This window comes from Miscanthus floridulus, unplaced genomic scaffold (genome assembly GCF_019320115.1).
Source record: "Miscanthus floridulus cultivar M001 unplaced genomic scaffold, ASM1932011v1 os_2481_2, whole genome shotgun sequence".
Lineage (NCBI taxonomy): Eukaryota > Viridiplantae > Streptophyta > Magnoliopsida > Poales > Poaceae > Miscanthus > Miscanthus floridulus.
Genome location: NW_027098327.1, coordinates 63,050 through 77,146, shown reverse-complemented (window position 1 = coordinate 77,146; position 14,097 = coordinate 63,050). Strand labels below are relative to the sequence as shown.

Genomic DNA, 14,097 nt, shown 5'->3' with positions numbered 1-14,097 from the left:
ACTTGTAATGCTTACATAAATGCAACTTAATCTCCACTGTCTAAAACAATTGAGTATAGTAATCAACTAATTCATGCATCCCCACTGTCTAAAACAATACTACAGGTACATCAATTGAACTAATTTGAGGAGAAATTAAACTGAATACTGCATGATCAGTAATTGAATATGCATTGAGAACTGAATAAGCAGTAGCCAGTAGTAGACACTACAGTACCATCTCTATACCAATACATCTCGGAATCAAAGTCCATGCTGTTGCTAGGTGCACCTTGGAATTGGACTATGCATTGTCACTGAATACTGATTTGCATCAAAGGAAGGGCTTGATTACCGAGATGCCGAACTCGAAGGACCCAGCGACGGCGACCACCACCGCAATCGAAGAGGAGGACGAGGCGACGCCGGACGCAGCTGAGTGGCAGGCGTCACCGCTTCTCCCGGGCGCAGTGGCCAGGAGAAGCTTCTGCGCTTCTTGATCCTCTTGCTCGTCGGAGTCGGACTGGGTTCTCCTCCTAGTCGGCGGTCCGGCCTGGGTTCTCCACCCAGTCGGCGGTCACTCCCTTGCCGGAGTAGGCGGCGCGCGGGAGGGCGCCGGTGCGGGCGGGGCGCCGGTGCTGGCAGAGCACGGGAGGTGCTAGCGGCGCGCGGGCGGGGCGCCGGTGCTGGCGGCGCGCGGGAGGACGCCGGCGGCGCGCGGGCGGGGCGCCGATGCTGGTGGCGTTCTTGGGCTGGAGGGGTAGCAATAGGGTCTTGGGCTGGAGTTGAAAGCAAATTTGGGTCCCTATTTTTTGCAGGCCAGCATGCAAATGAAATAGAGGCCCAATTTACATGCTGGGCTGGAGTTGCTCTAAGGGGCTGTTTGTTTACCGATTACCCCAACTTATCTGCCATTACTCTTATTTGTGAACAACAAAAAAAAAATGTCCCCTCCATCAGCCACGTCATCGCCTTTTCCCAGCCGCATGATTCCACCGTCCTCTCTATCCGTCTGCACACACCACACCTCCGTCCGTACAATCCCCGCAGCCACCGTGCCGGCCTCCAGGTTTCCAGAAACATCGCCAACACGAAAACAAAAAAAAAAAAAACAGCCCCCTCGAACAGCATGGGCTCCGCTCGGTCCCCGCGGGCGCCTCCGCCGCCACCGCGCCTACCCGTCGGCTGCCCCCCGCCGCGCGTCCTGCGCCGGAGCCCTCCCCAGTTCAACCCCCCCGCAGTGTATGCGGGCGGCACAGGCAGCGCCAGAGGGGAAGCCCATGCGCCAGCGCCGTCTCGGTTGGCCCGCTAGACCGCGAATGCCCTTCCTCCTCCGCTCCGCCGGCGACGCGGCCGTGCCTGCTTCGCGTTGTTCCTCCTTCCTGTGAACGGTGAGCACTTCGAGTCCTATCTTCTGTGCGCCCTTCGTGTGCTGTGCATTTCAGGTTCTCCGTACAGTGCCTAGCTCTTCATGTGTGCATTTCAGGTGCTCGATAGAATGCCAAAACAAGAAAAGAAAAAAAAAAGAGGACTGCCCACCCTGACCCCACTAGCTTTGTCATGTGCGGTGCATTTCAGGGCAATCCTCAAGCACTCTACAATACGTTCCAATTTTGACGATGCTTCATATCTGCGTGCTTGATTCAGTTGTCAATGCATTTTGGGGGCTGTGAGCGTTGCTGAGGACATTCTGAGTTTTGATCGCAACCAATGGCCCGTGCTTCCGAGGTATTCCCTCCCTCCCAAATTATAAGACGTTTGACTTTTTTTATACCAAGTTTGACCAGTCGTCTTATTCAAAAAAAATGTGTAAACATAGTCAAATTTAAGTGATTCTTGAAGAACTTTTATTAATAAAGCAAGCCACGACAAAACAACTGATATTTTGCATAAATTTTTGAATAAGACAAGTGGTCAAACTTGGTGTCAAAAAAAGTCAAATGTCTTATAATTTGGGATGGGGGAAGTACATATTAAGGATTTTTTCCTCAGAAATTTTGACATTCCGAGCCACTAGGCTACATCCTTAATCTACACCTCATGTATTAAGGATCTGTCAGCATAGATTTGGACAGTCAGAGACAGGGCTGACATAAACTAGCATCTCTTTTCCCCTTTCATTCCTACCTGCATAGCATATTGGTTATCTCCGATATGTACAGCAATTAATGGTGTGCTCAAACGAATGGAGATATATGTCAGCATGTACGGATTGTTCATATCATGTGCTATTTTGTTTCTGCAGGAGATATTTCTTGACTCAACTGCGTGCTTGATCACAACAGCAAGCCGCAGCAACTTGGGCTTGGTTCAGTTCAGTTACACAGACATACTCAGACTAAAGTTCCAGGGTTGGTTTAACCTTCATTTCTGCTGCAGACGTCGTCGAGCACTAGCCAGGATTTGCCGCCGCTGTGGGAAGCCGGGAACAGAACTCACGCCATCTATGGCCATGTATGCGCTAATCTTTTTCAGGTGATGTTGCAAAATGCACACCTTCCATTTGGTGATGTTTGAAAAGACCAGCACATGGTTTATACATGGTTTGCAAATAGACTCCTTCCATAAAAAAAATGCGAACAACTTATGTTTTTCTTTCTTCCATCCATCTGATGAGGACATCGCCAAGATGGAGTCGAGGACGACTCCAATTCGAGAAGGGGAGGATGATGAGGACATCGCCACGCTGGACACACCGACGCCATGGTCTTCCCCAAGTTCCAATTCGTTCCCAACTCAGCTGCCACGTCGCCCTCGGATTCAGCAGACACGTCGTCACTGTTTCGGTCATAACTTCCTCATACGACATCGAAACGGGCCGTTCTTGGATGCGTTGGAAAGGGGACGACGACGCCGTCGTTTTGGATCTGGTCCCAGCTCCAGAAGGTCCGTGGATCATTTTGTGTGACCACGGCAAGGTGCTACGTCACCTATTTGGGCCAACTTGGCCATGTATCGCGTCGGGCCTTAAGCCCAAGTTGTGGGCGCCCAACCTCTGGCCGTCCCCAACCCTAGGTCGAGTCTTAGACTATAAACACATCCGCCGCCGCTGCTACACAATTGGGTTTTGTTTAGAGTTTAGTTTTCCATCGAGGAACTGAATCGTTCATTGTAACTGTGGTGACAAATCCTTTTACAGTGATCCAGGGCCCCCGTTCTTGATCTCCTCCACTGTGTCGATTAGTCCTTTGGAACCGAGTTCTTGAATCCTTTATTGATATTCGCGTCATTCATATTTGTAATTTCAGATTGCGTGTTTTACCTTCTTGCTTGTGCTCTTCGATTCGCTTGCAGGAAAAGCCTTCTTGGCGAGGTCAATCAAGTTGTGCTTGGTTGATAACCAACGGAGCAGTGGTGTAACGGTTGCAGGGTTCGAATCGTGTCTGATTTGAAGCCGGATCGCCAACGTCGAGATCTCCACAAATCGAACTTACCGGCTACCTCTCGGAAGATCGGGTCTGTACTCATCATCTTCCATCCTTTCTTTCACTCTTTCTTTAGATTTCGTTTTTTAACTATTCATTATCTAAATGTTTATTTCCTGACTTTCAAATTTCTCATTTTAATTGAAGGTTGCCCTATTAGTCAAAATTGTTGGTCACGTGCTGATTGTAGAGTAAAATTCTATACAATGCCAGGCAAGTCCTGTGTACTTTCCTCTTCCAGTATCCAGTTGATCATTCATTTGGTACCTTCTAATCATTTGTTTTGCAGATTCAGGGTTCACAATGCTACGCTATGAATCATTGACAAGAAAAGCACTAATATGCGTATTCCACCATTGTTCAAAGTGTGGCTTCTTGCGATCTGCATTTCTTATTTATTGCTCATCTTGGTCAGAACATTTCCAGGCCTGCCACATCGGCAGTTCTGGAGAGGATGGAATCTTCACATTATTTGGGCAATATGATCTTTTATCGGTTCATCATGTTCTTTGGTTCAAAGTGTGGCTTCTTGCGATCTGCATTTCTTATTCGTTGCTCATCTTGGTCAAAACATTTCCATGCCTGCCACATCGGCAGTTCTGGAGAGGATGGAATCTTCACATTATTTGGGCAATTTTGGTGCGTGCAATCTTTATATACTGTACTACAACACACCATCAGATTTAGTGTTCATCAATGACTCATTTGTCGGTTCTTAGTTAGTTGGAGCACTGCTTAATACATTTCAACTGCAAAAGTTAAATATATGAGCTAACACAACCACAAGGACATCTTTTTTTGTTCCCAAGGTTATTATTAAGGCAACATATCGTGCAAACTTGAAAACTACCGATCAGGACCACTGGATGTTGATCCAATGGATGGGGTGAGGGGGCTTAAGCGAAAAAAAGAACGCCGGGTGGGGAGCTTAAGCGTAAAAAAATCTCATCTCTCATCCCATTCACTGGATCAGTATCTAGTGGTCCTGATTGATAGTTTTTAAATTTACACAAGTTAGTTGGTTTGCACCTGATACGTTGTCTATTATTAAAAAGAGACACTACCACTTTGTCCATGCATGATCACTGAACTGCAGGTAGCACAACCCTGTTGTCGTTTCGCTTTTGATGTGCTTATTCTTTGCTAATTGACATTTATTCATTGTCTTACTTTTTCCCCCCCCTTTTGACAGTTCCTTCGACTTCCCAGATGTTTCGTTTACCTTTGTCAGAAGCAGATTGTCTATGCAGAAGCAGCAATTGAAAAAGTTTTTTTTTGTCGTTTCCAACAACTGCTTTGTATTTAATAATGAAAAGATTGGACAATATGCTTAAATCTCAGTGTGCCAGTATTTAGGAACTCTAATATGTTTAATGTATTACTAGAAAGCAACGTGCGGCGTTGCCGCGCGGCCACCTGTACGAGGTCTTTTAATATTTTGAATATATTGTGTTAGTTGTAAAAGAAATTTTCATATAAAGTCTAGAATCTCCAAGTTTCATATAGAAATTTTGAAAATGGGAAATAGCGGTTATAGACGTGGTTATTTAAGACTAACAGCATATGGCTGGATTTTAACTAGTGACAATAAACCTTTGCTTGATCTGATTTGTCAAATATTATACGGATGCCAATTGAGATCTGGAGTATGAATATCTGAAAGTAAATGAAAAGAATACTTCTATACGTGAAATGGATAAAGACAGAAAAACTAAATCGCTAATATTGAACATTTGAAGTTGCACTAATTCATATGATATTATATATCTACTGCATAGATCTAGTCATGAGAAACTTAACAAAACTTAATTTGATCTACATGAGAAACTCAACAAAACTTAATTTTTCATTTTGTGATTTTTTCTATGATTTTGTATAAGATTATTTACACCGTTGTAGCTTAAGGGACAAGATGATCTCAACGTGCTTGTTGAGAGCAGCACCAAAAGCATCTCTGATCAGCTGACTGTTATGAAATCCCACTTCCTCAACCCTTTCAATCTTGCCGAAACGAATAGAAAAAGATTTAAAGCAACAGCAGAGCGACGACATCTTCAGAATTTTTAGAAAAGACATGGAGGTAGCTCTTGGGTTTCTTATGCTATGATCAGCCTCTAATTCGATATGAATCCGTTAGTTACATTTGTCTTTTGGTTTTTTGTGATGGCTGGCATGTGCGCACAAATAATTATCTTACCAACTTGCTAGTTTCTGAGTTTCCCCGTCGTCGCAGTAGATGTCAGTTCGGTTTCACATAAATATACAAGCTAGCTCAGATTTGGAGATGGCTCAAATTATATGGTGAATCTCGCATTCTATTTTGCATTCTGAAACCATGTCACTCGTATTCCGTTTTGCATTCTGAAACCAGGTCACTTGGGTTGCCGAAAAAGACAATGCAGAGCCACTGTTTGGACACTGGCTGATCATTGCCTCTTTGTGCAGGAGATTGTTAGAGCTGTCAGATCTCTCAACAGTAAGATTGATGCAATCCCAAAGCCAACGGTATGTATCCATTACTATAGTAAGCAAGTCGAAGTTCCATCTGTATCTCTATGTTTTTCATCTTGACTGAAGGACCAGAGATGCACAACCAACGGAAGGCCCCCTCCCTGATGACCAACTACCAGTTGATAGAAATGAAAGGCCCCAGGTGAACCAAACACCAGAGGTAACCCGGGTGAGCCAAACACCAGTAGCAACCGTGGTGAACCAAACATCAGCAGCAAATGGAAGGCAGCTGGTGAGCCAAACACCAAATGAGAAAACTCTGATGAGCCAAACACCAGTAGCAAATGGAAGATCCCAGATGAGCCAAGTACCGGCAGCAAATGGGAAACCTCTGATGAACCAAATACCAGCGACAAAGGGAAGACCCATGAACGCTCAGCAGAGCGGCCGGGATGGCCACGGCGGCGGTGGCTGGCCGGCCGGCGAGCTGCGCCGGGCCCGCGCGGTACCGGGAGGTGGTCCGTGGCCTGCTGGCCACGCGCGCAGGCGCTGCTGCAGCGGCACTGCACGGCCGTGGCGGGGACGGTTAGAGCGAGGTGGTAGGGGCGGAGGGCGATAGGGAGGTGCCTGCCGACTGCAAGAACGACGGTGGCAAGTGCTCAAGCCGGCCATGGCGCTTGCTGCCGCGAGGAAGAGAGAGTGAGGGCAGGGGAGCTGAGCAGAGAGGGCGCGAGGGCGAGCGAGGAGCCGTGCACAGGCTCCATGTGCGACGCGTCGGGATGGCCGGGACCGGAACGGCCTGGTCCGCCGCGCTCGTACCCCGCCTGCGCCGGGGTCATCGGGCTCTCACCCGCGCCGGGATGGCCAGAGCGCAGCGCCCGCGATGGGAGGAGCCGAGGAGGGAGGTACCGGAGTCGCCCCGAGCGGGTTCGTGAAGATTCACGGCCGTCCGGGTTTGACGGGTGAGAGAGCCGTTACGCCCTCGATTGGACGGTCCTTATCGCGAGCTGCTTAATCCGACGGTTAGCAGGCTAATAGGCGACGTGGTCGTATCGGTCGCCCGTGATTTGGTAGCAGAATTCCTATTAAGAGATATTGTTTCCATAATAACCAAGCTTATATGTTATTATTATTATAGCTCACTAGCCCGTGCAGTTGCGCGGGCCTTTCAGCTAGTATATCAAGTTTATAGGCATGAAAGAAGAAAAATCGGGAAATAAGCAGATCCAAAACAGCTTGTAGCCTACCCTATCGCTAATGCTCCACGGCAGGCGTCTGTCCCGCGTTCATTTGTCCTAAGGTGCTCCCTAAAAAAAAGAATGCCCACGCTCGTCCCACTCTGCCTCTCTTGTGCGTCCCATTCTGTGGCACGCGACGCCCAATCCATGGTGCCTCCATCCCGACCCGTGCCCCACTCCGGCACGTCGCCGCTGCCATCCCCCGCGACGCCTCTGTCCCCCGGTGCGTCATGTCGTGCCTCATCCTCTGTCGCACCTAGGCCAGGCGGCTAGGAGAGGGGGCCGTCGTTGGGCGGGCCTAGGCCAGGCGTAGGAGCAACTGGCCGCTGCCAGGCCACGCCACCATCCTCAACCGCCGGCTGGCCGGAACTGGTCGTTCACCCGCTTTGTGCTGCGTCGTACGGAAGAAGTGTGAAAAACACATGTTGCAAGCTTATATTTCAAGTGTTTCAGATGTTTCATATGTATATTGCAATTGTTTCATGTGGATGTTACAAAAGTAGATTTGGATGTTGCATATGCTACAATGGTTGTACACGTATGTTGCAAGCTTCTCTTTTCAATGTTTCATCTGTTTTTCTAGACGTATGTTGCAAGTGTGTTTCTTTGGATGTTGCGTATGTTTCACACATATGTTGCACATATTTTATCTGGATGTTGCCTATGTTTTACAATGGTTTTCAAGTGTTTTTTTTCAAGTGTTTCAGATGCATGTTTGAAGTGTTTCATCTGCCGTCAGACGTATGTTGCAAGTGTTGCATCTGGATGTTTCAAAAGTAGATCGAGTGTTGCATCTTCATCCTCGTCTTCTGTTGCCTCGCCTCGGTGTCTCCTCCTCGCCTTCTACTGCCTTGCATCTTTCTCAGATTATGACGGGGGCCGTGGATGCGGCGCGCGCACGCTCCCCCCTTCTGTTATGTGGGTAGGAATAGGTTTTCGTTGGACTCCAGTTGATGGGCACGGATACCGCTTCCGTTGCTAGCCTAAGCCCACGTATCAGAGTCACGGTTGGCTGGTGTGCATAGCCTATAGGTGTGGCAGTACAGATCATGGAGCACACAGGCTGAAAAACGGTCGTACATGGTTCATCTAAATACTGGAAGATAGGCTCAAAAAAAAAAAAAAAAAAAAACTGGAAGATGGACATTGACCATCCCGAGCACGCGAGTTTGGGGGAACTTTGAAGTACAGAATCCACTTTCGCGTCTGTGCTGCAAAACAAAGTAAAAAGAAGAAGCCCTATCCGAAATACTAGAGTTACCGTAAAAAAACAACAAGCACATTTTCTTCGTTTTATCCCAGATCCCCTAGTTGTGCAGCCTTGGCCCATAATTTCTGCTTGCAAGTTGCAACCCCGATCTGGTGCACTAGCAACGATGGCATCGGCCATTGGGCCACACAGTCCAGGCTACTGTCAAGGCTACATTTGCTGCAAACAGTATTGTAGAGAGAACCCCGTTCGCTGCTCTGAAACTTGACTGAAACTGGCTGAAAAATACTGTTTCGGCTAAATTGTTATGAGAAAAAAACACTATTCTGACTGAAAAAAGAAGCTGGCTAAGCCGAACAGGTGGCTTGATCGAGGCTTAGCCCCTGTGTGTGGGCTATATTCGCTTCGTGTCTAGCAAAGTAGCAGATCCCAGCACAGTGGCCCTCAAGAATGCATTGGACAAGGGCCGTTCAAGAATCACATGTGACCTGCGCCAACTCTGCGTAGGCTGCCCCTTAACGGCGACGGCTCGGCCCAAACAATCTAGAGCGCACAAGACGACGGGTGGGCTGTGGGCTCCGTGCAGGTTGGCCCAAACCTCCCTCCCATGTCCCCCAAACTGACATGCCCAGGCTGAAGCTTTGGTTTAACTGCGAGTCTTGGGGCGACCAACCATGCATCATGGCAGCAGCAATCGCCGAAGCTCAGCAAGGAGAAGGCGACAGTAGATTCGGCACACCCATGTCGGCGCGTCGTCGTCTACCAACCCAGTGACCTACTGTACATGGGACGTCCTGCGCCAAGGTGTTCCGTCAGAGGCAACAGTGAACGTCTACACGAGCTCTGCAGCTATGATCGCGACGTAACCTGCCCGTTCCACGCACGCATTCAAATATGCAACGTGCGCTCTCCGTCCTCCCTCCTCTCTCTCGGCGCTCGGCGACAAGCCGCTCAACTGTTCCGGCCGTCATCGTCCCACCAATCCAACACACGCGCTGCCGGCGCCAGGCTGCTGGATCGATCATCATCTTCTCCCGGCCCGCATGTCCAGTTGCAGCAGCTGGCCAAGCTAGCTTCTTTTTTTTATATATATTTGGTTGCTTCCGTTCGTCGTCGACGCATGCGGTAAGGTAACTCTCTGCAGTTACAGCTTACTCCTACTCGTACAGCACACGCAGTGCAGCATAACGCGCGCAGAACAGACTTATGTCGCCCGCCGCGCGTACGTGCATGACGGAAGCAATCAGCCACGAGCCATATGGTAGGGTTCCAGTGTTTCACTAGCTAGCCGCGGTGAAGAAGAAGCCGGTCGAGTGTAAGGTTCCGAGCTGGCGAGTTGGGTGTGGTGTGGCCGAAGGTGGATCGACGACACAGGCGCGCGAAACAGGGGCACGGACGACTGACGGTGAGCAGTGAGCAAGTGGCCGTGGTGGGCTATCATTGGCGTGTACTTGCACAGTGCCGGCGCATCCACATCTACTGGAGCCAGCCACCGCTGTCCCGTCCCCGGACAGAGCGCGCTCCGTACCGTACCGCTCTCCTTTCGACTCAGCAAAGCGAACAATGAGGCTGCGCATGCTTGCCCAAGGCCCAGCAAACCGGGAACGAAATCAAGGTCTCAGCTGAAAACACACCACTGATCTTCACGTGTGCGCACGAACCCTTACCTTGCCTTAAAACCGGCGTGGGACTGGGATCCAGCAATCCCTGAAACGGAAAGTGCGGCGCTGGTCCTGCTGCCGATCCTGGGCTGGGGCTGCGGGTTGCCTGCCGCCGCACGGGGATGGCCGGGCGGGGCGCCCTCCGAAAACTAAAAAATTTTGGCAGCAAACATTCAAATTTTGGACGATCTCAGGCGCCATGCTGCGTGCCAATTTTAAAATGCGCTGGGGGTTCCCATCTTGCCCCTGGGCGATTTGTATTGACGCTTGACGGGCTGTCTCTGCTCCCCAGCCCATCCGGCCATGCTGCGGTGCTGCGCTCGTCGCCTTTCTTTAGGGAAATAAATAAAAAAAAACTGCGTTCATAGTCTGACACATGGCCCCACGGTGCCACAACTAAACTGTCAGTGCCCCCTGTGTACTGTACATGCCACACTCTCTCAGCTCGCTTCACTCGGCGACAAGCCGCACGCGGGTGGCTTCACCGGCGGAGCAGCGCAGCTGACGTGGGCCCACTCTTTCAGGCCCCCACTGCCTCGTCTCCCCGCCACGAGGCCCCATCGCCGGGAGATCGGCTCACCGCCCCCACTGCTGGAAGAGCTAGCCTAAAGCCTAGCCTAGTCTCCACCGCTATTATTACCCCTACTACCGCTTGATTACAAATCGCGAACGCTTGTGGTGGCAGCAGCGGCCAGCGGCAGCGCCACCCACACCCGGCACCGCCGCAGCAGCGCGTGTGGGGTGGCTCGGCCTCGACCGATCGCCTGCGAAGCTTCGCCGGGCCTGCGCTGCGACAGGAGGAGGAGGCGATGGAGCGGTCGCGGCGGCTCCTGCTGTCGGACTACGACGGCGCGATCGAGTCGCCGCTGCCGTCGCCGCCGCCGCCGTCCTCGGCCACGCCGTTCCGCCCCGGGGTGGCGGTCGTCGTCGCCATCCTCACCAGCGTCTTCTCCATCACGTTCCTGCTCCTGCTCTACGCCAAGCACTGCAAGCGCAGCGCCGCGGAGTCGTCGGGGCCCTACGGGAGCGCCGGCGGCGGGTTGCGGTCCTCCGGCGCCGGCGGCGCGGGGGGCGGGGACAGGAGGAACTCCGGCGTCGACCGCGCCGTCGTCGAGTCCCTGCCCGTCTTCCGCTTCGGCGCGCTGCGCGGGCAGAAGGAAGGCCTCGAGTGCGCCGTCTGCCTCGGCCGGTTCGAGCCCACGGAGGCGCTCCGGTTGCTGCCCAAGTGCCGCCACGGCTTCCACGTCGAGTGCGTCGACACGTGGCTCGACGCGCACTCCACCTGCCCGCTCTGCCGCTCCCGCGTCGACCCGGAGGACGTCCTCCTCCTCCCGGAGCCACCCAAGCCGTCTACCACGGGCCCCCCTGACCCGCCGGAGACGAAAGCGGCGGCTGCTGCGTCTGCCAAAGAGCCTGCTCCGCCTCCGCCTCCTGCTCCAGCTCCAACGCCCGCGCAGTCCGGGCGGAGGATCTCCGGCCGGCACTCCACGGGTTCAGTGCGCGCGCCCGGGCGCGTCGGCCCCGCCTCGCGGCGGTCGGCCGACGGCGGCGCCGCGGTCGGGTGCTTCGACGGCGCCAAGGTGCGCAAGGACCGGGTGCTGCTGGTGGAGCCGGCGGCCGTGGTGGCGGAGCCGGACCCCGTGGCGTTCGACCGGCGCTTCGGGCACCGCATCCTGGTGAGCACCGCGGGCGGGTGCGAGGGCGAGACGGCCCCCGCGGCGCAGCAGCGGTGGAGCGACCTGCGCCCCTCCGACCTCATGTTCGTCCGCGCCGAGTTCCTGGTCACCGAGGCCGGCCGCTACTCCTGCTCCGCGGCCGTTGTCAACTTCGGCAACGCCAGGAGCCCCATCGGCGTGCGGAGCCTGTCGGAGCTCGCTGCGGGGGTCCGCCGCCTCCCGCCCATCCGCGCCGGCGCGTGCGAGGGCGAGGGCGAGGGGGAGGCCGAGCCACGAACCGGTGGCGGCGGCGGCGCCCAGCGGTGGCCCGGGTCGAGATGGTGGGCTCCCCGTGGGACCCCGCCCGCGCGTAACGGCCCTATCGCCTAGGCCTGCGTGGCCCGGGACCCCACGTTGCAGCCGGGAGAAAGTTTTTTCCGCCGTCGACGTCGTCCATGCCAAACTACCCCCTGAGATGCCACGCAATTGCACAGAGCAGTAAAGCGGCGGGGCTGGCTGGCCGCTCTCCGTGGTCGCCGGCGCGTCACGTGATGGGCAGCGTGGGCGGGGGGGCCTCCCTACTTTCGTCCGGGGCCACGCCAGCCGGTCTCGGAAGCCGCGCCGGAGAACGAGGAGGAGACGCTGAAGGGATGTTGCTTTCGCGGACATCTCGAGGCCGGTGTGTTGGTCCGGTGGCTGGTAGTACGTGTGGCGCGGATTGGTTGCGTCCCGCTCCCGCCCGCAGATGCCGCCGCGGGCATCGAGCGCCCGGTTCGCTAGTTCTTTATTCAGAACTACTTGCTTTTCACTTTTCAGTCATGGAAGTGTTTTCCCTGCACAGTATTTTAACATACGTATCCGTATGAGCCAAATTTCAGCATCAGCTAACAGGTAACAGGGTGGAGGCGTGGCCGCGGATCCCCTGCGGGCCGGCCCCGGACGGGAAGCGCGGCAGTGTGGCGATCGGCGGAGCGCTGTGTGTGCGCCCGTGCGGGTGCGGGTGCGGCTGCGCAGGTGAGGTTTTGGCTCCTTGCGTCGGCCGGGTCGGGGGTTAGGGAACCATACGAAAGCTGAAGCGTGCTTGTGTAGCTGAACTGCTGCCTGCTAAAAATTCTTTTGTCTCTCTGTGCACGAGGAGGAAGAAAAGTGCCGCGGCTTTTTGGTGTACTACTACTAGTACAAAGTATAGGTGACTTGGCCAACGCGCTGCATCTGCATGGCATGCGTGCGAGCACATGAGCACGAGCACAGACGCTTTGTCAAGCGGCACAACTGCACGATCGAGCAGGCATCTCGTTTTTGTTCCTTCCTGCGTTGTTTTGCTTGGATTTACCTTTGCTCTCGCCGTGTAGCGACCAGCGAGCGGATCGGTACGCACGCTTGCCTCCTGCCCCGGCCGCACTCCGTCGTGGCCTCGTGCTCTCCGTGCCGGGCATCAGTCACCCACCTTGTCTGTCCGGCTGTCCCCATGCCGCCGTGCCCCGGGCGGCCCCCAACGGCTATGTCACCGTATCACACACGGGTGCGCCGCTTCTTGCTCCGAATCCTCTCGCGGGGTGACTGGCGCGGGCGGCCATGATTGCTGCCGTCGTGTGGCCTGGCCTGTGCGCTCGTTCTCGCGTTAATAAATTGCCTCCTGCACTTCTGCTGGCCTCCCCTGCCGCATTGAAGGGAAATTTCTCGCCTTTTTCAGCGCCTGCCCCTCTGTGCGTGGGCGCTCGTCGACGTCAGGGGAGGGTGAGGGTGAGGCCCCGCCTGACACGGCCGCGATCAGTTCGCTGTACACGGCGCAGCTCGAGCTCTCTCTCGGTGGGGCGCCGTGGCCTGTCCGGCTGTCCGCCTGTGGCCTGTGGGTGTGGGGGATCACTGATCGCAAATCTGATCCCGTCGTGCGTGTACTGTGCCCGGGCGTACGTCGGAGTACGTACGGAGTAGGAGTATGTCTCGCTGCGATTTCTGTATCGGCGTTACAGCCGTGAGCCTCCACTGCACCCTGCAGAGCAGGGACGTGTACGCATGGGATGGGCGTGGCAGGCGCCTTCCCTTTTTGGCCTCACTCGCCGCCCGGACCAGGAGGCCGGAGGCGGGTCCGGTCGTCGGTGCTCGACCGCCATCTCCATGGCTCAAACGAGTCGCCAGCTCGCATCCATGACTCCCCTCGTGACACGCGGTGCGGTGGCTGGCTGTCGTCGTTGCGACTTGCGAACAGAACCGGCAGGCATAGACGCGACAGGCGGGGATCTCAGTTTCAGCTCTCCATGGCCAGTCGGCCACGGCTACTCCTCGTCTCCCAACTCGCGGCTCTCTTTTCGGTCGTGCGCTCGGACACGGTCCCGACATGGCTGCCCTCCTCGTGACACGCCCTCATGATCGCTGCTCCGATACGGTATCCCAAGAAGCGGCCACATACCACTAGCAGGCGGCTTTTCCAAAAGCACGAAGCCGCTTTCCCGGGACAGGGAAACCACGAACTCAGGC

The 14,097-nt window shown here is 54.2% G+C and overlaps 1 protein-coding gene and 1 long non-coding RNA gene across 5 annotated transcripts; both read left to right on the top strand.

Annotated features, from left to right (window-relative positions):
• Positions 1-1,033: 1,033 nt before the first annotated feature.
• Positions 1,034-4,739, top strand: LOC136535036 (uncharacterized). 4 transcript variants are annotated; one of them, XR_010778914.1, is made up of 6 exons: positions 1,034-1,370; positions 1,627-1,707; positions 2,225-3,435; positions 3,552-3,617; positions 3,694-4,043; positions 4,597-4,739. It is a non-coding gene; the product is annotated as an uncharacterized lncRNA (long non-coding RNA). The 4 variants fall into 4 exon arrangements; XR_010778913.1 differs by having other exon boundaries at positions 1,036-1,370; positions 3,694-4,739; XR_010778916.1 differs by having other exon boundaries at positions 1,036-1,370; positions 1,558-1,707; positions 3,694-4,739.
• A 5,608-nt stretch (positions 4,740-10,347) lies between these two features.
• LOC136535038 (RING-H2 finger protein ATL43-like) lies at positions 10,348-12,749 on the top strand. The gene has a single exon (XM_066527384.1). The coding sequence runs from the start codon at positions 10,774-10,776 to the stop codon at positions 12,007-12,009; it is 1,236 nt and encodes a 411-aa protein (XP_066383481.1). The 5' UTR covers positions 10,348-10,773; the 3' UTR covers positions 12,010-12,749.
• The last annotated feature ends 1,348 nt before the right edge of the window (positions 12,750-14,097 follow it).